The sequence below is a fragment of the Triticum urartu genome, chromosome 6 (genome assembly GCF_003073215.2).
Source record: "Triticum urartu cultivar G1812 chromosome 6, Tu2.1, whole genome shotgun sequence".
Classification (NCBI taxonomy): domain Eukaryota; kingdom Viridiplantae; phylum Streptophyta; class Magnoliopsida; order Poales; family Poaceae; genus Triticum; species Triticum urartu.
In genome coordinates this window covers 136,527,604-136,553,658 of record NC_053027.1, presented here as the reverse complement: position 1 = coordinate 136,553,658, position 26,055 = coordinate 136,527,604, and the positions used below count along the sequence as shown (strand labels likewise).

General features: G+C 52.5%; 2 protein-coding genes across 2 annotated transcripts; both read left to right on the top strand.

Annotated features, from left to right (window-relative positions):
* The first annotated feature begins 8,355 nt into the window (after nt 1-8,355).
* LOC125517281 (trihelix transcription factor ASR3) lies at nt 8,356-11,152 on the top strand. The gene is made up of 2 exons (XM_048682463.1): nt 8,356-9,258; nt 10,637-11,152. The coding sequence occupies exons 1-2, from the start codon at nt 8,460-8,462 to the stop codon at nt 10,930-10,932; spliced, it is 1,095 nt and encodes a 364-aa protein (XP_048538420.1). The 5' UTR covers nt 8,356-8,459; the 3' UTR covers nt 10,933-11,152.
* A 6,085-nt stretch (nt 11,153-17,237) lies between these two features.
* On the top strand, nt 17,238-20,082 carry LOC125515848 (pollen receptor-like kinase 5). Its single transcript, XM_048681344.1, has 3 exons — nt 17,238-18,129; nt 18,323-19,018; nt 19,125-20,082. The coding sequence occupies exons 1-3, from the start codon at nt 17,511-17,513 to the stop codon at nt 19,733-19,735; spliced, it is 1,926 nt and encodes a 641-aa protein (XP_048537301.1). The 5' UTR covers nt 17,238-17,510; the 3' UTR covers nt 19,736-20,082.
* The last annotated feature ends 5,973 nt before the right edge of the window (nt 20,083-26,055 follow it).

The following is a 26,055-nucleotide window of genomic DNA, read 5'->3' as shown; positions in this document are numbered from 1 at the left end:
ATCCTTCTGGTTTCCTCGTCAAAGTTTTGGCAGAATTCTGCAGTCAAAGATTTAGTGAGTCGACTGGACGGGATTAACTTGCAAGCAGCAAAGCAGTCGGATTAAAAGTAGTACCTTCCAGCATAAGATAGAGCTTCTTGGCAAGAGTTCTCAGATAGGCTTCCGTGTCATTTCTCTTCCGGACCGCAGACTCCAGCTTCTCATTCAGGGCAATCTTATCCTTCTTCAGACGACTTACTTCTCGGTTAGACTCATTGAGATAGGACTTCAGCTTGTTCACCTCCCCTTCCAACGCTCCGACCGAAGCCAGCTTCTGGTCTGCAAGGGCAGTCTTGTCTTGAGCTTCCTTCTGTGCAGTTGCAAGGTCCAAGTCCTTCTTCTCCAGAGCCAACCTCATTTTCTCTGCAAAAGAAGCATTCGGATCAAACAAGAGATCAAAGAAATATCTTAAAAGACGATCAACGTGAACAGTCGACAGGCAGCTACCTTCCATACCAGCAGCTTTATCTTCGGCTTTCTTCAACTTTTGCCGGGCCAACTCCAAGTCGAGGTTGAGTTGCCTCTGCTTCTCCTCAAACTTGGCAAACTTAGAAATGAGAGAACAAGATTTCTGCAGGAGGTAAAAGACGTGTCAATCGACAAGATCAAAGGTTATTTACTTCCGAGTGAATAAAACTTAAAAGTTCACTTAGACCCCAGCCGACTGCCCGCAGTCGACTGCGGTCTCAGGGACTACACCCAGCGGGTGCACTTGGCGTGCCCCCACTGATTCAGACCCAACTCGACCGGTCCGCCTGGGTCAAGTAAAAAAGAAGAGAATAGAACTATTCAGACCCCGGCCAATTGCTAGCAGTCGACCGCGGTCTCGGGGACTACACCCAGTGGGTGCACTTGACGTGCCCCCACTGGTTCAGATCTCATTCGACCAGTCCGCCCGGGTCGAGTGGAAGAAAAGAAAGAAAAAAGAACTCAGACCCCAGTCGACTGCCCGCAGTCGACTGTGGTCTTGGGGACTACACCCAGTGGGTGCACTTAGCGTGCCCCCACCGGTTCAGATCCTACTCACCCAGACCGAGTGGAAGAGCGCAAATACCAAAGACAACAAAACACCCAGTGGGTGTACAGATTGGACGCGAACAATAAGAGATTGTATGGAAGAAAATATTTCGGGTAGCATATCCTAATAGAACAGGGTCAGTCAGAAGTTTACTTACCTGGACATTGGACCGGAGAGCAGCGCTGGCATCATAAGCAGCCTGGCTATGCTCGTGCACCATCTTCATCCGCTCCATCATCACGTTAGCCTGACGGATGGCTTCCACAGCCACGTCCGACTGGTTTTCCGGAACATGGTAGTTGGTGAAGAAGGGGGCAGACGACCCAGGTGCGGCATCTTGGAGCTCCGAAGCGTGAGGCTGGACGACTGAAGGGAACACCGGTTCAATCGACGGTGCAGGGCGCTCACTCGACAATGGTACATCGAAAGTTACAGAGGCCCCGCTTGCGTCTTCAGATTGCCGGGCGGTTGGTGTGGTCGTCGGTCCCTGCTGAGACGTCTTGCCATCTGCTACTTTTTTGTTCTTTCTGGGCCTAGGGGCCACATCTTCATCATCATCTGGAAGATCGATGACGTTGCGTGGAGCTGCAGAGAAATCAGTCGACCCCAAGTGAATCGCTAGAAGTTAATCGACCAAGTAATCAAGAACAAGATCATAAGAGTTTTTACCTGGGTTGGAGGTAACCGCGTCTTCCATCTCCTCATCTCGATATTGGTAGGAAGAAGTTCCAGATGTAGCAGCACTACAAATGTGAACATTCAGTCGGTTACGTTCTGTTGCTCGAGTCGGACAAAAGAATAGATCAGATGATTACCCGGAGATGGTGGGGACGGTCACTTTGATTCTGGGCAAAGCCTTCGGTGGTTTAGAGGAGGTGGCTTTCGATGCTTTTGGCCCAGGAGGCGGCACAATCTTGAGCTGTTTCGATATCTTCTCAGTCGGCGCTGGCGAAGATGTCCGAGGGCGCTTCGAAGATGGCCCAGTCGGTGCAGCCGCCAGGACCGGGGTGCTCGCCGGGTCTTGAGCGTGCTTGGATCTTCTCTCTCTGCGAGGAGGCGAGTCGACCTCCTCGCCGTCACTCGAGTCGTCGCTCTCCTCGTCCTCCTCCGCATCCAAGTGCCAGTCGCCACTCTCACCCCCGCTCGCCCCTTCCTTGATGTCTTGCTCCTGTACTCCATTGGGCATCGAGTACATATAAATAAGAGCCTGAAAAGACAATGAACGAAAGAAATACAGTTGATCGTCAACAAGGTGTTACATAGTGAATCGAGAAGATACTTGACAAAGCAGAATCATACCTGTTCCGGCTGGCGCGAATGGTCGAATGGAATCACCCGCCTAGACCCCCTGGGATTATCTTTGTTGCCGGTGATTCCTCTCAGCCACTTCTCCACCGTGTCTTCACTAACGTCCTCCGAGTGGAGTCCTCGAGTCCCGAGTACATCCACATCGGATGGTCACGGGCTTGAAGTGGTTGGATGCGTCGACTGAGAAAGACCTCCAGCAGGTCCATTCCAGTCACCCCGTCACGGACAAGTTGGACGACCCGCTCGACTAATGCCTTCACCTGCGCCTTCTCTTCCGGGATCACCCTCAAGGAGGAGGGCTTCTCCACTTGAGCCAAGGAAAAGGGGGGAAGTCCAGTCGACTGACCCGGGGTCGGCTGGTCCTTACAGTAAAACCAGGTCGACTGCCAGCCCCGGACCGAGTCAGGAAGGATCATAGCTGGGAAGGTGCTCTTATTCCTCATTTGGATTCCAAGGCCCCCGCACATCTGAATCACGTGCATCCTCTCGTCACTCGGGTTGGCCTTCTTGACCGACTGGGAGCGGCAGGTGAATATGTGCTTGAATAGACCCCAGTGTGGTCGACAACCCAAGAAATTTTCGCACATCGACACAAAGGCAGCAAGATACACTATGGTGTTTTGAGTAAAGTGGTGGAGTTGAGCCCCGAAGAAGTTCAAAAAACCACGAAAGAAAGGATGGGGGGCAAAGAGAACCCGCGGTCGACGTGAGTGGCGAGGAGAACGCACTCACCCTCCAGCGGCCGCGGTTCGGTCTCATTCCCCGGGAGCCGCGCCGATTTGTGGGGGATCAGTCCCCCCTCAACCAGGTCGTCGAGGTCGTCCTGGCTGATCGTCGAGCGGATCCAGTCGCCCTGGATCCAGCCTGGCGGCAGGCCAGATCTTGACGAGGATCCACCCCGGCCGGTCCTCTTTCCTTTCGCCTTCGCGGTCGCCTTCTTTGCGTGCTCCAACGCCACTGTCTTCTCCTTTCCCATGGCAGAGGATCAAGTCCGAGCGAGGCTACGACGCCGAGAGCGGAAGTGGGCGCAGCGGAGAAATCTGAGGAAGAAGAAGGAGAATGAGGGTGCACTGTTCAAAAGCCCGATCCGATGCCTTTTATAAGGACACTTCCGAGTGACTGACGTGTAGGCCCGGACGATCTTATCAAATCCCGCAACAGTCGCGCGCGCGATACGTGGCAAAAAAGGTGGCATGGGAATCGAGGCGACCTGCCTAATCCATCCCGATTACCACGGCCTCGCCCGTCCGGCGCGCTTCCCAAAATTTGAATCCCGCGAAACCCGCAGACAGCAGAACAACTCGTCAGATGGAAGACATCCTCCGCATCGTCATTCGGAACTCTTCCGTAAAAGTTCACTCGACAAAAACTAAGAATGAACCAAGGCGACTGAAAAAGAAGTTGGTATCATCTCCTCAGTTCATTGATCCAGAGCAAGATATACTCATAGCACGAAAAATGAGTCGGAAGTGTTCTCAACTCCTTCCTCACTCAAACCCTGATCCATTCGGGGGCTAATGATGAAGCTATGTACCTAGGGTAGGGTCATGGATCTGTTCAAGATACCCTCCCCAAGGACATCCCTAAAGGTACCAGGAGCATTCGAAGAAAAATCATCATCCACTCGACCATGACGTTATGTTCCACTCGACAATCCTGAAGACACTCGACCGTATAGATAATCACTCGACTACCAGAAGATCCCTCTCCACTCTGCAACGGTCGGGAATTAAGTCATAGCTTTAATGGCCATTATGTATCTTTATTGCAGGCGTTACCAGTAACGTCTCCTTCTTTATGTACCTTAAACCCTCTGTGATGTGGGCTGGCTGGGGTCCTGGCGCACTCTATATAAGCCACCCCCTCCACAGGCACAAGGGTTCGCACTTTTCTGTAACACACACGCATATAATCCAGTCGACCGCCTCCGGGCTCCGAGACGTAGGGTTGTTACTTCCTCCGAGAAGGGCCTGAACTCGTAAAACTCCTGCGTACAACTCCTCCATAGCTAAGATCTTGCCTCTACATTCCTACCCCCCATTCTACTGTGAGACTTAGAACCACGACAGGCGGTAGCTTGGTGTGAGCGATGAATCAAGTTCTGGCGGTTTTTCAAGGTGGCCCGGTTCTTTTTCTTGTCAGTCTAAGTCGTTTTGTGGTAGGGTGCGACTACACATCTATTTCTATTTTTTATCTTGGTCTGCTTTATAAGAGGGTCTCTTTTTTTGCATAATTTGGCTATGTTGCTTTATATATGGAACGAGGTGGAAGCCTTTTTTTGGTAATCCTGGGAAGTGCAAGATCGACCACATGACAGAGCAAAGGAAGGCCGCTGATCTGACTCACCTGGATCTTGAGACTTTATGTTAAACTCGGCACCAAACCAATTTTGTTTAAACATCATTGGCTAACAATTATTTGGTTATGTCATTTTGGGCTTTGCTCTCACCGAAGCTATAGCATTGTTTGCCCCAATTATGGCCTTTCTGATCTCAATCGTTTTCCGATCACATAAAGATTCATGTGATCAAAAAAGGAATGTGATAATGTTGTTACAAAGAAGTTCTGAGTTGCTAGGAGCAAGATCTCGATCACCAAGGTTTAGTTACATGCTGTAAGAAGCTAGGGGACTCATCTCAATGGGAGTTTTCTAATCCAGACAACCCTTTAGCAAGAAATCATGATGCATAGAATATCTCTAACAGCTAGCCTAAAAAATCTGGTTAGTAAAAACTAGAATTTTGGACTCTATGGGCAAAAAATGTGCATTGCTAAAAAAATTGGCCATACCATTTATTTTTCCACCTAGTTGGTAAATATACCAATCCAAATGCACAAAGACTAAAACCAAATATGCGCCCGCGAGAAGCCAAGTGCTGCACCCGTGACCTTTTCCTGCCCCAACTGCCGGCTCACCGGTCTTTGTCCCAGTCAATTCTGGCCGATGGACCCTACCATCGACGTACTTGCGGCCGCCCTCAGCCCCGCCACAACCTTGTCGCCCTTTTTTGCTTCCCAATCCGTCTACCGCGACCCTCGCCGCCCTCCTCCAAAGCTTGAGGTGTCGTTGGCCGATTCCGCCAATTTCACCCGTTCCCCGTCACCTGCCACCGACCAAAATGGTTTTGCAGCACCACCACCGCCTGCCGACATCGATTAGCGGCCGGGTAGCCCCCACGCGACCACCGCAACCATCGCTAGCTATGGCTACGTGTCGAGCTCTCTATGCTTAGTCAGCGCGGTGGCGCCGCACTTGTCCACATTCCCCGGCTCCCGTTTGACCATTTGGCCCCTCCCGACACCTTTGCTATGCATTCAGCGATCGTCTTGGCCCCGACAAGCTACTCCGACCGGAATGGAGATGACTTTTTGTCATCTATTGTGAGTTAGGGATTGTCTGGTCATAGTCCATGTTCTATTATGTAGATTAGTTAGCGTGATTCCTTCTAGTACGATGATTCCTCCTCTAAAGAGAAATATGAGTGGGATGAAGATGATGACACTATCGTTATCATGTTGATCTACATGGAGAGGAGCAAGCAACCAAAGCATGGTTGTTTCATTGTCATCCATGAGTTAATTAGTAGAAGGAGCCTAGATGACCAGAATAAGCTCATGCTTGATTATTTTTGTGCAAATATGGGTATATCCAAAGTGGGCAACTTTTGTGGAGCCAATTCCAAGCCCCCGCGTAAGAAACTACTTGGTTTCCATAATGCTCAAGCAGTTGCTAGGAAGGATATGGAGTGACCATTTGGGATTTTACAAGCCCACTTTGTTATTGTGCGAGGACCGGCTAGGTTTTTGGGACCAAGAAATCCTTTGGTACATCATGAATGCCTTCATGATCTTGCACAACATGATCATTGAGCATGAGCGTGACCTGGCTTACTCCTACTATGACTTCATGGAAAGGGTGGTGCATCCGCGTTGGAGAGAATGACGCATGACACTTTCTTCAAGTATACCAAGAAATTCGAGCTGTGGATACTCATGAAAGTCTGCAACAAGATCGCAATTGGAAGTGGTGGACATTGGAATGAGCAGCAAGACAAATAGTTCTACTTCTATGTTCCGTTTATGTTTGATGTACTTTGCGTTATGTTTGAAGAACAATTGTGTTGAATTTGGGATTGTGATTGGATGTACTATATAATGTACTATTTGTTTTATTATTTGACATGAGTTTCATATTATTTAGAGCATTGCATATGCACAAAATACGTGAGGTAGAAACCGAAGCTGAAATTTAGATATCCAGTTTTTGATACCTAAAACCTTCAATCCACATATAAAACTGGTTTTAGGTAGGCTCTTAGGACAACTCTAGCATATTTGCCATATGGGAGATCACCGTATGGGTTATGGAGCATCCTCATATTGATATGCAGGTCACAACGGTTGTGCACAAACAAAGAGTCACCATATGGCGACCCCCACACTTTTCATTTATTTGATCTTTTTTGTTATTTTCTTCAAAAATGCAGAGGCAAATTAAGCTAAACCAAATGCAAGTTCCACATGATAAATTATTACTAGAAACTATAACAGAACAATAAAAAGTGTCAAAATCCGTCACAGTTACATACCATAAAACTATAATAGAGGCTAAAATTTATCGCATCCTATACACTTAAGAGAGTCATCACCACTAACTTATTTATCTCAACATTCAAGCATGCCACATCACCATGCAATTATGGATCAGATAAAGCCCACCTTAACATAAAACCATGCACAGGAAAAGATCCACACCACATGCAACCATGCATGAAAAATAATTTCATTATATTATTCTACTTCTATTTAATAAATATTTTACAACTATACACACTCAGTTATAGTAAGTCTTATGTATTCTAAATTTTGATCCATATGTTATTAATCAAAATATTTATACTTCGCACAATCGAATCTCATCAAAATATATTGCAACTGATTCCCGCAGCAACGCACGGGGTATCATCTAGTTACTATAATTAGCAATTACAAATGTCGTATAACATTTTTCAACCTATACTATCTACACTACCAGGCGGTCGACAACTTCACTACTAGGTAGCCGACACTGTCTAGTCATCACCCTCCTCCTCTTTGCCATTACCATTGTCGCCGCCGTCCTACTTTGTCAAGGAGATATCCTCCATCTAAGCATAGGAGGTCAGACTCATGAGCGACTGTCGCGAGCTATCGCACCTTCTCCTCGCTGGTGCATGCGAAATCGTACTCGCGGATGACCCGAGCCTCATTGCGAGCATGGATGTTGGTGAGCTCCATCACCGCGTGGATCGATTCCTAGGGGCCCGCCTCCGGCTCCGGCTGGGCTACGATGAGGACGATGTGGTTGACCCGGACGAGGTGGCTGGCGGGGCTGGCGTCCCCAACTCTTCCTTCACCCAGACAATGGGTGTGCCTCCCACGCACCTGCTAGATCCACCGCCGCCGCGGGAAGGAGGAGCCAACGGTTGCCAGAGCTAGTGCCGCAGGGAGAGTTTGCCCCGCGGTTGCGCGGTGTCTATGACGGGACGTTCCGCTCTGCCGACCCTTTCAGCTAGCCGGCTAAGCTCCGACATAGTGGCATTGTTTTTGAGAAGGAGGAGATGGAAGGGGAGGTGGCAACGAGGAGGAGATGGGAGCATAGGGGCAAGGAGTAAATGGTCAGGCTCTTATAGCCGGGGATGAAAGGTCATCCGAATGGTCGCCTTGGGACTAGGAAGCGGTGGCTGTCGTTAATGGCTTGATGGTTACCGGTCACATTACCTCACTAACCGGTGATTTATCAGGACACGCAGATGCGTGTACTAGGTGCGCCGCGCTTCAAAAATAGTCGTGACGCTCCATATTAGCTTCCCTAGCCTCCAAATATGAAGGCTACGTAGTGGTCAATCATCGCAATTTATGCCGATCGATATACTCCATCCGTAAAGAAATATAAAGGCACTACGGGAGACTACATCTGGCGACTATTTTAGATTGACTTGGACCTATTATGTAGAAGCTCGCTCGAAGCCTCCGTGCCTCACTGACCGACTGACTCACTCTGTCACTCAGCTCTCGCCTCCCCCAAGCTCCAACAGCCTTCGCCTCCGCCTCCATGGATCCCCGCGGCGGCGACTTCCCGTGCATCGTCCAAGCCCTACCCTCCGTGGATCCGAACGAAGCCGCCTCCGACTCGCCCTGCATCGTCCAGGCCCTAGCGGCGTCCCCCTCGCCGTCCCCTTCCAAAGCCCTGGCCCTCACGCCCGCGGCCAGAGACCAGCCGCCGCCCGCCTTCAAATCCTCCAGGCCCCCGAGCCCCCGCCGCACGCGCTCCGGCCGCGCGCCCGAGTGGACCGCCGCCGAGACCCTAGCGCTCGTCGCCGCGGTCGCCGCCGTGGACGACGACGGCTGGGCCCGCTCCGTCTCCGCCTTCCAGAAGTGGGCTATCGTCGCGGAGAACATCGCCTTCTCCGACGCCGGTGGGGCGCCCTCGAGGCGCAGGGGGAGGGCGGCCGGCGAGTGCAAGCGGAGGTGGGAGGCGCTCGTGGCCGAGTACGGGGCGGTGCGCCGCTGGGAGGGGCGGACCGGGGGGAGTTACTGGCGCATGAGCGCCGCGGCCAGGAGGAAGGCCGGGCTCCCCGCGGAGTTCGACGCCGAGGTGTATGGCATCATGGACGCGCTGATCCGAGTGGATGAGGCGCTCCTTGGCGGCGCCGGGGGAGGAGGGGGCGACGAAGGCTTGGTCAGTGCTAATGGTGGTGGTGGTGGTGATACTGCTGGGGTGGGAGAGGAAGAGGGTGGCGATGCTGCGGTTGAAAAAGAGGAGGATGGTGCCGCGGAGGAGGCGGATGATGACGGGAGTGAGGAGGAGATGCAGGTGGATGGTGGAAATGCGAATGCTTCTGATGATTTGGGTACAATCGTTCTCTCATTTTCGTATTTTCCTTTACATGTTCACGCACCTGACCTGATTCGCATGTGGGTATGAATCGGCTAGATCTTTTCGGTTGGGTGATCGTGTGCTCTGATTATGATATGTTGGGGATACTTAATGGTTTAGTAGTAATAAAGCTTGCAGCGTATGCCATATATTATTGCAAGGTGATCATGGCATATTTGGTAGGAATGATTTGGCCAGTGGAGCATTTTGCATCTGTACATGGTTCCATCATCCAAATGTAAGAGCTGCAGTGAAGGTGATCTATAGGTGATGGATGCAAAAATGTCAGCACCAGAGTATTGGTGATCCACAATCCTGTATCTGTTACTTCAAGTCTGTAGGTTTTCAGATATTAGCCGGTACATCGAGCGAAAAGGCTGTGCCAACAGTGTAAGAGGAATGTGAAGCCGTTTGATTGACATCTGATTCTGGTCCAACGGCGAATGGATCCCCGCCACCAATTAACATCTACGAGTACAGATCTATGCGTTGGTACACAATAATAAAATTGTATTGCTGGCATGTTGAGCGAAAAGGCGATGCCAAGCGGTGGGGTCGGGGGGGCGCGGGGGGCGGGGGGGCGTTAACATCTTTATAGAAGGAAGTTAATATATCCATATTTTAACATATCCTAAAGAAAGAAAAATTGTTGCCATTTTGCTTATTTACGAATATCAAGAAGTTCTCTTATCATTGTATTATTATTTTGATGGAATGAGGCGCTATTTCACAGTGCACCTAACGTGCTTTGCTTCGATAAAACATGATATGTGATCTCATTATTAAGAAGTGATAAGCCTGTATTCCGTAATTGGTTCTAGGTTATAAATGCTGTAATTATAGACCGATTCTAAATTTACTGTGTTTGTAACGATCTGTGTGAAGCATTTGATTCAGTATTTGTCTTAGAAATTGTTAGTACGTGGTTTGTTGTCTTGGGGTAGGTCATGCAGGTGGATTTGTATTAGTTGCAGCCCATTTTCTACCAACATTGCGTCTTTTTATTGCATTGGCCTTGCTATTAGATCAATGGCTTGCATAAACACCCGCTTTTGTATCCATGAATCTCCAAAACAGATCCTATGAACACACATGATTATGATACATGTTTAGTTAATCTCGTCTCTAGATGAATTATTACCTAAATCCCTGATCCCTACCATGTACTACCAGTTAATGTGAATGTTTTTTATTCATGTTACATATTGATTGCGGCTAACTTCATGCCTCTACCCCGGCAAAAAAAAACTTCATGCCTCTACCATGTACTACCAGTTAATGTGAATGTTTTTTATTCATGTTACATTTTGATTGTGGCTAACTTCATGCCTCTGTGCTCTTTTGTCCACAAGGGTGTGAGATGGAGACCCACAACGAACCAAAGAAAAGCCAAGCCGACGCATGGGAGTTAGCCAACAGGCTAAACGAGAACGCGCAGCATATTCATATGATACTAAGTGGAGAGGCTGATGAAGATGGTGGCCACCACAATGCTCCTGCCTATGCCGTCTCACCTGATGCAATGGAGACCACTCGGCAGAAAGCCGACGAGCTGATCAAGTCGCTAGGTGGGCTCGTGAGCTACTTGAACCAGTTCACCGATCTGATCAAGGAAAACGGGATCGAGGACGTCGTCGGTGTGAACTGACTGATCAAATGCCAGCCTGAAGGGTCGAATCATGCCAGCCTGATCGTCCGTCTCTGTCCCTCTCTATGTCCTCTCTCTCTGTAAATATGAGGGCTATGTAGGATGCTTCTAATCAAATGATGTAGGTTTGTAGCAGACATCTGTATGTGCGTTGGCGCCACTATCTGTTTCACCCCCTGCCTGATGCTTACAGAGACATTGGCTGGATCAGTTTATCTGCTGTTCTGTGTGATTTCTCTTCAATTGGCCCTAGGATACCATACGAGATAGTTTTTTCCTCTTTGAAATAGAGGCATAAGATTTGCCTCTTCCATTAAGTAAGAAGAGAAAAGAGTTTTACAAGTGACCCACAATCATGGCATAAAAACTACTCGCGCAAAACAATATGCCCTAGTTTCTTAGTACCCGCGGTAACCCAAAGATTAGCCTTCTGAGGAGGATTGGTGGCGCTGCACTCTTGTGGCGGAACACACGAGTCTCCATATTATCCAAGAGACGAGTATGGTGAGGGAGGCCATAGCTCGCCTATTAGGGTTTCACATGTTGGTTCTTTTATCCCACCATTCCATGACGGATCCCTCAAAGTGCCAAGTGGAGGTGTCCATGTGCAGAAACCCGAACTTCTAAATGCTTAATAGTGTAGCGGCACTTGATGAGGAGGTAAACGTCCATTTCTTGCTCCCTTTTACAAAGAGGGCAAATGTCACAATTTGCCAGACCACGCCACTCTAAATGATGGACGGGCAAAATCCGGTCTTGCAAAGCCAACCATGCGAAGAATTTAGCCTTTGAAGGGGCGCAAAGTTCCCAAACCATGGAGTCCATGGGGGATTCAATCCAAGGAATTGCATCTTGTATGTGGTGGCTATCGAGTAGAGCCCATCCATGGAGTGCTTCCAAACAATGTCATCTTCGTCTTGTTCGTCAAATTGGAAATCATGCACAAGCATCCAAAGAGTGAAAAATTCCTGGATGTGGTCTCCAAAGACGACAGTGTCGTGGTTGCTCTTTAACATCCAAGCGTTCGCGTTGAGAGCTGCATGCACTTTTTAGTTCTTTCTCCTTGAGGCCTCATAAATTAGTGGGGCAATATCCTTAGGCTTGCACCCAAGTAGCCAAGGGGAGTTCCGAATAGATGTTTTTGCACCATTGTCGATGATGATAGTGGTGGAGGCATACAAGAAATAAAGGTCTTCCTCGGTGCATGGGTTACCGAACCCCACGCATAGCTTGTTAGGCTCCTTTCGTTCATACCAAAGCCATCTTAGCCGCAAGGCATGAGCAAATTTGTTGGGTGTCGAGAACCCCTAGGCCTCTGTACTCCGGTGATTGTAACACCTTTTGAACAAAAGTATGTAGAAATGTTCGGTCAAGAAGATTCAAAAATAAAACTTGTCTCCTTATAATGAACAAGCCAATATCCTGGATGGTTATACGGCCATCCCAAATGCTTTCATTCAAGGAAGAAATATCCTAAATAAGGTAGTCATTCTTCATGAGACTGTACACGAGATGCACCCGAAGAACATGAATGGGGTAGTTTTAAAAGTTGACTTTGAGAAAACATATGACAAAAGAAAATGGTCATTTTTCCAACAAACCCTTAGGTACAACGAAAGTTTTTCCCGAGAAATAGCGCGAGCACATCCAAAATTTCATCACTCGAGGCAGTGAGTCTAGTGAAGTCAATGACGATGTTGGCTATTACTTCCAAACGAAAAAGGGACTACGTATGGTCATGGTGACCCTTTGTCTCCAATGCTATTCTACATTTTTGTAGACATATTGGCTATTCTGATTGAACGGGTTAAACATGATGACCAAACTGCAGGAGCGGTGCCACATCTTGTGAACTAGAACATGAGAGCGCGTGTTGCCGCGTCCGTCCATACTTAAATTCTGTTGATTAAATAAATGAACAAACAACAACTTCAACTATTTATTCAATATATGGTGCTACATTAAAAAATAATTTTTTTGTAGTTTTTTCCTAATTGAAATTGAGTTGATATGCAAAATATTTTCTAATACAGCTACCAAATATGTATGAAATGAATATATTACACATAAAATTGACAAAGATATATACATCTAACTGTACCATATATGGGCAACTTAACCATATGGATGTTGTCTATTAGCTTGGCATCACTCTCAAACTACGTGAGGGGCACAACAATGTCCATGTCAGTGTAAGCAAGCACATCGAATAGGTCTTGTAAAATCTACACAAGAGCCGGGAGGATGGCGTTAATTCGGCAAGAACGTCAAACCGGTGTCGACAATGTAGTGCCTAGTTTATTTGCTGTGATGACCAAGATCTCCGATATGATTTACTTGTCATTCTTCACCTTGATCATCCTGAAACATCACCGGAGGCATCAGAATGAGGATCCAACAACCATCAAACCATAGGGCCAACTTTACAGTTCAATTAGCAGTTTAGGACTCAAACAAATCAACAAGACTGGAAAGAGGAAAAAGAGCCGTATATATATATATATATATATATATATATATATATATATATATATATATAGCCATCCTAAACGACCTTCAGCACCTCTGCGGTTCCTAACAAGAAAGATGAGCAAAATAGAACAAGTTTTTTCTACAGGCAACACGTAAGAGAACTCTAGAAAAACGAACATGAAAGATGAGAGATGAGGCGGGTGATGAACAACTTGATGTTGTGGTCCTACGTAAGCACCATACTAATGCAGTACCGAACCTTCCTGAAGCGCTCCACTAGATACACGGTTCTTTGTAAAGTAGTGTGCTGCAGCCATAGTAAGAATGAAATCAAACATGAATCAATCACCATATTCGACTTCTTTTACAGACTCCTCTCAAAGAAACCTGTTAGCTGTGTCGCGCAGATGTTAGCTTCTTAACCTGTTCCCGAGTCATTCAGTCAAACATGGCGAGAGTTGAGTGTGGACGGCGTCACGTACGACTGTCATGGACGTGGGGTAGAGGAACCACCAGAGGTCCACCGGCACCTTGGCGCCGTCCGATGCTGCTGCTAGTGCAAGAGCGCGTTAAGGTCATGAACTCTCGTGTTTTTCTTTTGAGGGGTTCATGAACTCTCGTGTGGGAGAGAGGGGAAGGGGCGTCATGATAGCCCAGTAGAAACTCAGGTATATGGGGGTAGACACCTTGCAGGCTTGCGGCAAGGAAGGCCCAACCTAGTGTTGCGGCCCGATTAATGAGAAGGCGTGCTGGTCGATCCCCAGAGCAGCGGCCCAGAGGCGTGGCCTCACGCGGAGAGGGGGTACGATCAGGCGATCTGGTGCGTTAGTTGCTAGATCTGACAGTTGATTAACTCAAATCGCTGTGGGAGGTCATAGCTAGCCCCATTTTACTGTTTCTTAATTGGAGCCTCTCAGTTCTGCAACACGTCAATGATACGATTATTTTATGAAACATGATCTTGACAAGGTTAGAAATCTTAAACTTTAACTTTCAGCTTTTGCGAAGATGACAAGTCTTAAAATTAACTTCCATAAAAGTGAATTATTCTATTTTATAGAAGCAATGAGACGACCACACAATATGTTGATCTATTTCGTTGGGCACAAGGTCAATTCTCCAATTATATATTCAGGAATTACGTTTCATTATTGGTGCCTCACTAATGCAGAGTGGAACCATGTTGAAGAACACTTAGAGAAACATCTAAGAAGTTGAAAGCACAAGTTGCTCTTAGTTGTAGGACGACTGTCAATTATGTTCTCACAAACATGGTTCTCTATATGCTCTCAGTTTGTCAACTACCAAAAAGGGGTCCTGCAAAGGCTGAATTATTACATATTCAAATTCTTTTGGGAGGAAGATAATAAAAACAAAAAAATATATAGGCTAGCAAAATGGAGTATGGTTTGTCAACCAAAAGACTATGGAGGTTTAGATACTCAGTATCTACAGGTAAAAAAATAATGGCTTACTTAGTAAATGAATGTTCAAGCTCCTGAGGATGGTGTCTAGCAAAACAGCTCACGCAACAAGTATTTAGGTCCAAACGTAGTGTCTCAGCATGTTGATTGCCTAGAGGTACACATCTTCGGGCAGGTCTGATGGTGGCAAAGAGATATTTTTTTTTGCTTTGAAACTTTTACGATAATGGACGACTCTGAGATCAACTTCTGGAAAGGTAAGTGGCTGGGAAACACCACTCTTCAGAGATATCTAGCCTTGTACCACATTGCATGGCATAAGAATGATCCTTGTGCGGGTGCTTAGCTCCTCCCGGTAGGAGATATCCTTTAGGAAAAATTTAGCCAACCCCGTCTTGTGTCATGACAACATTTTCTGTTTTATTTGGGCTCGATTAACTAGACACAATGATAAGACACAATGATAGCTGTGTTTCACTAAAATCTAACTATAAATGGGTCCTTCATATAGACTATATGTATTGTGCACTTTCGCACTTGGAGATTCTAGTGGACAATAATAATCAAATTTGAAAATTGAAGATACCACTAAAAATTAAGATTTTTATGTAGTATCTTTGAAGAGGTGTTGTGCTCACAAAGGACACTTTGCTCGCCGCAACTGGGAATGAAGAAAGAAGTATAGTTTTTGCGCTCACGAGGTATAGTTTTTGCGCTCACGAGAGACAATCAAACAACTCTCTACTTTTAATGTAAGTTTGTGTGTTCTATATGGCCAGACATTCTACCAGCAACAAGTGTAGTCAATATACAAGGTCATTAGTTTGACGGAATAACTAAAAAGTTTAGTACCCCAGGGTGAAGCGTCTGCCTTACTATGATCATTTTATCTATGTAGAGATGATTTTTTAATGGCAAAAGTTTTTCCCCGTGCATGTTATTTATCACTATATGCATTGGTTTTGTACGTGGTCTACACTAAACCAAATGAGATATTAACCACTATTTTTTAGATAAAAGGCATAGACCGAACCCGAGAAGAGCTTGAATCTAGCCCGACTTTGAATTAACAAAGTCATCAACCGGCCAGGATTACAGGGGCACCATATTACAGAGAATCGAAACAGAGCAAAGCAGAAAGAAAGATACATGACACAAGATAGAACAGCACAACAACATCACCATAGAGCCAATGCACTAAGCAGCGCACCAACACTAAGCCTACAACAACTAGCCAACTAAGGACCCAGAAGGAGGGGCACCACCATGTAAGCATCGAGCGTCGGCTGCATCCATAGGCCAAATTTGGGCAACACTTGAGTTGTCTCTGCCGTCGCAAAGGGCCACTAACCTTTCACCCAGGCTCGATGGGTGCCGTACCGGCGACCGGCAAAGTGTCTCTCACAAGAACCCAACACAAGGTGACTGAGCTGCCATAGGAGTAGCATGAGGAGCATACCCCGAACATGGTGACCAACCAAGCGAACATTGTCACCGGCAGCAGTAGAGCGAAGCACCAGACGCGAGCTATCGGATGAACATGCAGCACCACGAAGAAGACCGAAGTGGGCATCGGATTGCATCGGGCGATGCCGAGCATGATGCATTAGGAAGGCCAGGCCATCACACACCGCCACCACACCACCAGCAGCCCCACCACCAAGAGCAGTTCCCAGCCGCCGCCTTCAAGAAGGAGCACGACACCAAAGTGCCATCGACGCCCAGATTGAGGGAACATCAGCTTTCACCATAGTCCGGGGAGGAGGCGGGAGGGAGAGGGTCCACCCCAAAGCCTCCATGAAGGGGATCGGCGCCAAAGGCGTCGACTTTGGAGAGGCTGCCGCGCTGGCCAGGGGTTTCCCTCAGAACCTCACCAACTCGCCAGATCTGCCAACCGGCACCGGGAAACGACGACAGCAGCCGCCAGGGGCCCGTGCCGGCACGAATCAGGGCAGATCAGAGCAGGGTGGAGCTTCTTCATGGAGCTAAGGCAGACTGCGAGGAACCACCGCAGCACCTTTGCCCGCAACCTCCAAGCCGCTCACGCGACCATGGAAGGCTGCCCACCAGTGCTATAAACTGGATAGAACCATGAGCCTTGTTGATATAGACATAGTTTTGGTCTCATATGACTTTCCTATCGCTACCTTGTCTTTTTTATGCAGAGGCCGGATATCATTCATTATGCTTTGTATGAGTTTGACGCTATATTATGAGTTAATAAAACACACTTATAGATAGGCAAAAACGCTAAGAGAAAGCTAATGTTTCATCTTCCATCCTGCTCTAGCTTACAAGTAACCACCAAACTAACGGATCGTCGTCTCCTCTCCGGTTCAACCCGGCCAACCCACAAGGCCCGCAAAATGGCAGCAACAAATCATTTCAGTTGGAAGAATCGCTCTTCTCCCGCCTATTCTTAGCCCCTCAGCTCAGGCGCCGCGACCTCACCGGGGCCTTTGCTCCCGACCACCTCCTTCCTCCCTCCTTGGCCATGCGCATGCAAAGCGCCGTAGCCGCCCAGCCCGACCCCTTCTCCCCCGCCACACGTACGTGCGGTCCTGACCCGCGCCACCGGCGTACCCGTGCGCGCGCGCAAGAAGCCCGGCTGTCGAGCGGACGAACGGACGAACGAGCCGGGTCCGGCAAGCGTGCGCACGCCCGTCGATCGCCGCTGGCGCCATGGCGCGGCTGCGGCCGCCCGGACACCTCCGCCTCGCCTTCTACGTCGCCGTCGCCGTCGGTGTCGGCCTCTGCGCCCCCGCCGCCGTCCTCGTCGCGGCGATTGTCGGGGACAAGACGGAAGGTGAGGTGCTGGTGGCGTTCCGCGACAAGCTGCGGGCTTCGGACGGCTCGCCGCCGGGGCCGCTGCGGTCGTGGGGCACGCCGGGCCCGTGCCACGGCAACCACTCCTCCTGGTACGGCGTCTCCTGCCACGGCAACGGCAGCGTGCAGGGCCTGCAGCTGGAGCGCCTCGGCCTGGCCGGCGGCGCGCCGGACGTCGGCTCGCTGGCCGTGCTCCCGGGCCTCCGCGTCATCAGCCTGTCCGACAACGCGCTCTCGGGCCCCTTCCCCAACGTGTCGACGCTGGGCGTGCTCAAGATGCTCTACCTCTCCCGGAACCGCTTCTCCGGCGAGATCCCGGCCGATACGTTCCTGCCCATGCGGGGGCTCCGGAAGCTGCACCTCCACAGGAACGACTTCTCCGGCCGCGTCCCCAGCTCCATCACGTCGCCGCGGCTGCTGGAGCTGACCCTCGCCAACAACCGCTTCGAAGGCCCGCTCCCGGACTTCTCCCAGCCGGAGCTCAGGTTCGTCGACGTCTCCAACAACAACCTCTCCGGCCCCATCCCCGCCGGCCTCGGCCGCTTCAACGCCACCATGTTCCGAGGTATTTATTTAGTCAAATCAGAATGTTTTGCAATGTAAAAGGAGCGCCAGACCTAATAATTCTTGTTTATTAACTGCGTGGCATACGTTCTTGATCGTGAATTGATTTGGGAAAAGTGTGCGTTTATCTGCAGGCAACAAATTCCTGTGTGGCAAGCCAACGGACATGGTCTGCGAATCCGCGTCGTCGCCCGCCGGCGGCATGCCCACCTTCATGAGCATTATCATTTTGCTCATCATCCTCGGCGTGCTGCTCGCCGCCGCGGGCATTGCCATGGGCGTCCTGGGCCGCCGGCGTCGTCGGCGGCGACGCGCGAAGCGGACTGACGGCTGCGTGACCCTCCCCAATGGCGAGGTGACGCCGTCCAACCCGGTCCTGGACACCGCGCCGGCCGTCTCCATCAGCCAGGCTACCGCCGTCGGCCCCGCGGCGACGTCGGGCGGCGGCCCGGCAAAGCGCGGGGGGCGGCGCGACGAGCACGGGCGGCTGGTGTTCATCCAGGAGAGCCGCGTGAGGTTCGAGATCGAGGACCTGCTCCGGGCGTCGGCGGAGGTGCTGGGCAGCGGCAACTTCGGGTCCTCGTACAAGGCGACGCTTCAGGAAGGCCCCGAGGTGGTGGTGAAGCGGTTCAAGGACATGAACGGCGTCGGCCGCGAGGACTTCTCGGAGCACATGCGCCGCCTCGGCCGCCTCTCCCACCCCAACCTCGTCCCCCTCGTCGCCTACCTCTACAAGAAAGAGGAGAAGCTCCTCATCACCGATTTCGTGATTAATGGCAGCCTCGCCCAGCTCCTCCACGGTACGCAACAAAGTCAAATCTTCACTTTCTGCATCATTATCATCATCATCATAAAGATCATGAACAATGGAGGAAGCTGACTGAGAGTTTGTTATGGTTGATACAGGGAATCGTGGATCGATGTTGGACTGGAGGAAGAGGCTTCGGATCGTCAAGGGGGCGGCGCGTGGGCTGTCGCACCTGTACGAAGAGCTGCCGATGCTGTCGGTGCCGCACGGGCACCTCAAGTCGTCCAACGTGCTGCTCGACGGCACGTTCCAGCCGGCGCTCTCCGACTACGCGCTGGTCCCGGTGCTGACGGCGACGCACGCGGCGCAGGTGATGATGGCGTACAAGGCGCCCGAGTGCGTGGGGTCGCACGGGAAGCCGTCCAGGAAGAGCGACGTGTGGAGCCTCGGGATCCTCACCCTCGAGGTGCTCACCGGCAAGTTCCCGGCCTGCCGGCAGGGGCGGCAGGGCACCAGCGACCTCGCCGGGTGGGTGAACTCCGTCATCACGGAGGAGCGCACCGGCGAGGTGTTCGACAAGGACATGTCCGGCGGCAAGGGCAACGAGGAGGAGATGCTCAAGCTCCTCCAGGTGGCGCTCACCTGCTGCGAGGCCGACATCGACAAGAGGTTGGACCTCAAGTCGGCCCTCGCGGGCATCGAGGAGATCAGGGAGCCGGAGCCTGAATCCTCGTCGACGTTGACGGGCGAGGGAGAATCGAAATCATAACTACGATCGGGCAAACAAGTTCAAAACAATCCACACGCTGATCCGTAATATCAAATCAACCGAGACGATCCAGGAACGATCGATCGATCGATCGGATGCACTGAATTGCATGGCATGGTGGAACTCTGGGGCACGGGCGGGATCGACAGTTCGTGATGAGCTTAGCTCGATGGGTTGACCATCCATCTGATGAAGAACATATGTACATTTGAGCCGGGGGTGGTTGATGGAATCCATGACTAATTTTGAACGTGTAAATTAAATCCATCTAGCATAATTTGAGTTAAAGAGAACAAGAAGGAAAAAGGATGCGGCGTAGTGTGTAACAGAGTACATTGGTTCTTGCTTGTTTTCCCATGTTTTTTTATTTTTCACGAATACGCAAAGCTTGTGTATCATTCATTGATAGAAGGAGTTAGAATCAGTACAAATAGAGGAACATCACACAACACGAACACAAGGAGGCATGTACATCGCACCCGAAGCACAAAGATATGGGATGCTCCGCTAAGCAGAGGAAACTACACAACTAAACCCACAAAGCCACGAACAACAGAAGCAGATCGAACCAACAACATGTCCAACATCGACAAAGCCAGCACCGGAGACACCACGAGCGACAAGATAGCGCCTTCAAGAAGGAAAGCGATGCCATGACGCCGCCGCTATCCGATCCGGAGAACCGGACCTAGGGTTTTCCCTGAGCTTGAAGAGGGGCGCAGATGAAGGCCATAGCAGCGCCTCCAAGAAGGAAAACGACACATGCGAGTGTCACCGTTGCTAGCACTAGCAAACCAAGTAGAGGTTTCTCCCTGGCCTGATACTGAGCTATCCCAAAGCCGCCGGATCCGAAATCTGTGATGCGGAAGCCGCCAAGTTTGTAGGGGGGTTTTGGCCGCTGGAAGGTGGCACCTGGCGCCACCGGACACACGATATAGGATTTGGCACTAGTCAGGTGTGGATGCGTATGAGGGCGGGTGCGGTGAGGCAACGAGAATTGGCGCAGGGGAAGCAACGGTGACTAGCAACGCCATCAAGCTAGGACTGGAGAGAGCGCATATCCGAGTTGCCGGGGTAGTAGCCGTCAAAACGCCGATGAGCCGAGAGAGCTGAAAGGGACGCAACTACCAGATCGTGGGGCCAGGGCCAGAGCTGCACCGGGAGAGGCACCAGCAAGCCACGGTCACTGGAGAACACCGGTCCAGAGGCCTCTGGGGCCGGTGTCGGGGTTACGATCCTGACAATGAGTACTAGGGGTACGAATAAGGGGCAAAACCTAGCTACGGCGTAGGTGTAACACTCGGTGTTTAACGAGTTCGGGCCCCTCTCGGCGGAGGTAATAGCCCTACATCTCATGCCCCGAGGCTTGGTTTTGATTTGATGGGTATGGTTACAAAGGTTGCTCGACCCTATCTCAGGAAGTGGAGTGCGGCTTATATAGAGTACGCCGCAGCCCCATGTCCTCCACGTCGCGAGGGCATTTAATTACATTGATTTGTGTCAGTTACAGGTGTAAAGAGCCTCTACTACAGCAGTTACAGGTAACGGTAGTCTTGACTCCGCCTTAAGGGCAACTTAGGATTCCTCGACCGTTGTAGCTCCCACGCCGTCCCTTCACCTCTTTAGTCCGCGTGGTGGTTGTCCAGCCGAGTGACGGGTGGTCGTCTGAGTGGTGGTTGTCCAGCCGAGTGTTGTCGAACTGTTCGAGTGGACTTCCTGATATATGCATCCGAATACTGGTATGGTCCAGGGAGCTACCCATGGTGGTGATGGGCCCCATGTGGGTCCCATATGATGGGTCCTTGCCCCTGCCTGTAATAGGTGACCTCATCAGCCGGAGCAACGCCAACAATGCCCCACTACTTGGAGCCGCATGAACACCACATCAACCATCGTAGCCTCCACCGAATGCCGAAGCCACCACCGTAGAGCGAGGAGGTGGGTGCTGTCGGAGACGAGGGCTACCTGCACAAGGTAGGGCCGCGCCTGGCCACAACATCTGCGTCCACTCCCTGGCAAGACGCGACACCAGCAGGAAGGCTGGCTGCGTCCATGCAGAGGGAGGAGGCTGCAAAGGTGAGCTTCCAGGCGGCGGCGCCGGCCGGACCGAGGATGGGAGGGGCAGCCGAAGGGGGGCACCACACGCATGAGATCCAATCTCGGGGAGGGGCAGCCGTAGGAGGGCGTCGCGCGCATGAGATCCAATCTCGGAGAGGAGTGGGAGGGCGTAGTGCATGGAGGACGAAACAACGCCACAACACCTGGCCACGCCGGTCAAGGCCAACAGGAGGGAGGGTGTGCCAGAGGGGACCACGTCGCTCGAGGACGGATCTTGGGGAGGAGGGGGTTGCACCGCGCGAGGGGTTGGGGGACTATCCCACCAACACCATGCTAGGGACTGGCGTGGCTTTGTCGGGCGTCCCTCAGGTGGTGACGTGGGAAGGGAGCAGAGAGAGGGCTCCCGACGGTTGTCGGAGTAAATAACCATGGGTAGCCTAGCCGGCTCCCCCTGGCCCTTCTGAAAAAATTATGAGCCTATCCAGCCCTCAAGAATCCAAGACATGGGGCCGCCTTCCCCTTGCCGGCTGTCTCCCAGGCCGACTATCGGAAGGCGACCCGACTTTTAGCCCTCATGAAGAAAGCCGCGGGAGGGCCGACTCCGAGAAGCCGGCCGCGAGAAGGCCGACTCCAAGAAGCCGGCTTCCACAAAGCGGTCAAGATCATACCCTCGAAGTCTGCATCCACATAACGACAATGTAATGGGGCGTGGCTACAGTAAAGCCTGCCACCCCCGAATCCCGGAGCACGCCTGGCACAGTGCGCCATACGGGTGGCCATGACCCGTCCGGCGCGGCACTGTTGCCACGTTGACCCTGATGTCATCCATGACGGGCTGCCAGTGTGGCCCACGGGCGGTGGGCCCCTTCAGGCAGAGAGACACCCGAAGGCGGCCAGGCCTCTCCCAGTCGGCCCAAGACAGAGCAGGCTCTCCACAGCCGGCTTGCCACCCCCCTCGAAGGAGACACCCCATTAAGGAGACAAGACGCGGTGAGGCTACAACGATTACCCACCGGACGGCGGCACTGTAGCCACACCCACCCCGGCGAAGCCCTTGTCACCAGGATTGAGCAACAGTAACCAGCCACCGACAAGGCCCTGGACAGTGGGGCCTGCCTGTCGACCAAGGAGCCGGCAGCCGGCGGGACCCACTAGCCGGCGGGCCCCAACAGCCGGCGCAGAAGCCGGCGAGTGTAGACACAGACGGCTGGGCCCCACGCCCAGCCGGATTACCATTGTATCCCCGGGGGTAGGCCTATATAAACCCCCCGGGACACCCATGCAAAGGGTTGATCCCTGCTAGTTTTAGACACCATATAGGGAGGAGAAGAGATCGAGCAGAGCCCTTCTTCCTCCTCTCGCCAAACAGCTCGAGGAGCATCGTGTAGCTACTTGTTCATCTAGTGATCATGCGAAGACCCCGCAGAGCAGCAGTAGGGGTGTTATCTCCACGGAGAGCCCCGAAGCTGGGTAAGATTCGCCAGCGTGCATGTCTTTGCCTCATCCCACTTCCAGGCACCGGCGACATCTTATTGGCTCCCAAAATGATAAGCCACCCATTGGCATATGTCGCACCTACCACCCGACATTTGGCGCCCACCGTGGGGCCAGGTGCACCGTCGTCCGGAGACCTGTTCTGGACGGGAACCCTCTTCCTCCCCCGCGAGCGTAGCCAGCCCGGCACGCCCGACGACGCTTGCCACGACGCGCTGCAAGGCGTCACCAACGTCTGCGCAGCGAGCGGCCTCGCCGATCTCCTCGACAAGACCGTCATCTCTGATGAGCTCGCCTCCGACGCGGGCACCGACCACCTCGTCAACCTCCTCGGTCAGCTCCACGTCTCCGGCGAGCCTGCTGTGGACTTGGAGTCGGTTGGCTCCATCGATCCGATGCCTGTCGACTCCGACACGGCCTCACTCGACACTTTCCCCACCGACGTCACGATCTACAACAACCCGCTTCCCCGGGCCGATGGCTGCGACGCTGTCACCACCGAGGTGATGGTCATCGGCCACGGCGGCGCTTCTGACGAGAGCGCCCACGACGCCCCGCACGCGGCGGTCCACGATTTGTCCATCCCCCTCTCGGCCGATGCCGACGCTGAAGCACTGGAGGCTCGCCGCCTCGCCCTCCTCGCGGAGGGCCGGAAGTTGGTTTCCATGAGACGCCTCGCTGAGGCCCACCGACGCGAAGCCGACCGCGCCGCCTTTGGCACGCCGCCCCCAGGCGGGCCCAGCCGGGCCGGCGTTGTCAGACAGCGCGGCGCTGTCGTCGCCGACACGTTAGGAGTCGACCGCCCAGTCTACGCCACTCCACTCGAGAACCTGCGCGCCGCCCAAGTGGCCGTAGACGAGCTAGACGGACTGGGGGCCGAAGAACTCCCCCACATGACCCGATGCATCCAGCAGCTAATCGATGCAGCCGCGCAGCGGCACGAAGCCGACGCCCGCGCGGAAAGCCCTCCCCCGCGCCGAGATCACGGCGCGACGTCCCGGACGCCGACTACGGGTAAAACCTGCGTGCGGCGTGAGAAAGAGCCGGCTGCCAGCCGAAGCCGAACCCGAATCTCCATCGAGCGAGACGCAGAAGGCCACCCCCGGGCCGTGGAGTGGCGGGGCAACCCACCTCCGCCTTGGCCCCGTGGAGAGAGATATCCCACCCCACCGCCTGTTGCGCAGCCGACTCTCAGCAGCCGGCTAGGTCTCCGCGAAGGAGTCGGCGAGAACGACGCCCGCGATCGGATCGACCGCCTGGCGCGATCCCTGGCGCTGGAAGAAGAAGACGATGTTGGCCCGCCTTGCTTCGGCCCCCGCATCTGCGACGAGCCTTTCCCCAAAGGGTTCTCGCTCCCAAGAGACACGCCCAAGTACAACGGCTCCGTGAAGCCGAAAGATTGGTTAATCGACTACTCCACGGTGGTTAGCATAGCAAACGGCAACAGGCGCGTTGCCGTGAAGTACGTGCCCTTCATGCTGCAAGGCACGGCGCGGACCTGGCTCAACAGCCTCAAGCCATACAGCATCAATAGCTGGCTAGATTTCACAGAAGCCTTCGTCCGCAACTTCACCAACACCTACAAGCGGGCTCCCAAGCCCAGACAGCTCTCCTTGTGCGTACAAGGCCCCGCCGAGTCTACTCGCGACTACCTCACGCGTTGGGCCGAGCTCCGCAACTCTTGCGAAGGAGTGCACGAGGTGCAAGCCATAGAATACTTCATTGCCGGGTGCCTAGAAGGCACCCTCCTCAAGCACAAGCTCCTCTACGACGAGCCGACCACCCTCGACGAGCTTCTGGTCATAGCGGACAAGTACGCCACCGCCGACTCCTCAATGAAGACCGAACTCCGGGTAGACGCGTCCGGGAAGGTACTCAACCCGGCGCCCAAGACGCCGGCTGGGGACTCCGGCCGACGCCCACACCAGAACGACCACAAGCGCAAGGGCCCCGTGCCGCCTTCCGCCAGTCGGCAGGTGGCCACAGTCGAAGACGAGTGGCCCGAAGGGCGGCCCGCGCCCAAGAAACCCAAGGGCGGCAGGCCGGCTTGGCAGCCATCCTTCTCCTACGAGCAAACTCTCGACGCCCCGTGCAAGTTCCACAGCAGCGCGAAGCCGTCCAACCACATGCCCCGGAAGTGCCACTGGCTCACCCGAATCTCCAAAGGCGAAGGGCTCGCGCCGCCTCCGCCTGCCGGTCCGCCGCCTCCGGCTCCGCAGCCGCCGACCGCTCAGCCCGCAGTCGGAGCCGTGCACGATGAGTTCCCCGACGAGCATGCCACCTATGTCATCTTTACAAGCCAGCTCGAAGACCGGCGCAGCAAACGCCGAGAGCACCAGGAAGTCAGCATGGTCGCTGCCAACCCCGCCAAGCACATGCACTGGTCAGAAAAACCTATCGGCTGGAGCCGGGCCGACCACCCAGAGGTGATGCCATCTCCCGGCTCTTATGCGTTGGTTCTGGATGCCACCCTTGCAACGGACAGACGCGCCGCCCGTTTCTCCCACGTGCTGATAGACGGCAGGAGCAGCATCAACATCCTGTACCGTGACACCCTGGAGAAGCTGAACGCCAAGACAAAGCAACTCATGCCTACTCGGACTGTGTTCCATGGCATTGTACCCGGCCTGTCATGCGCCCCCATTGGCAAGATCAAGGTTGATGTACTCTTTGGGGACAAGGAGCATTTCTGCCGAGAAGCGATCTGGTTTGAAGTGGTGAACCTGGAGAGCCCCTACCATGCATTGCTTGGCCGACCTTCCTTGGCC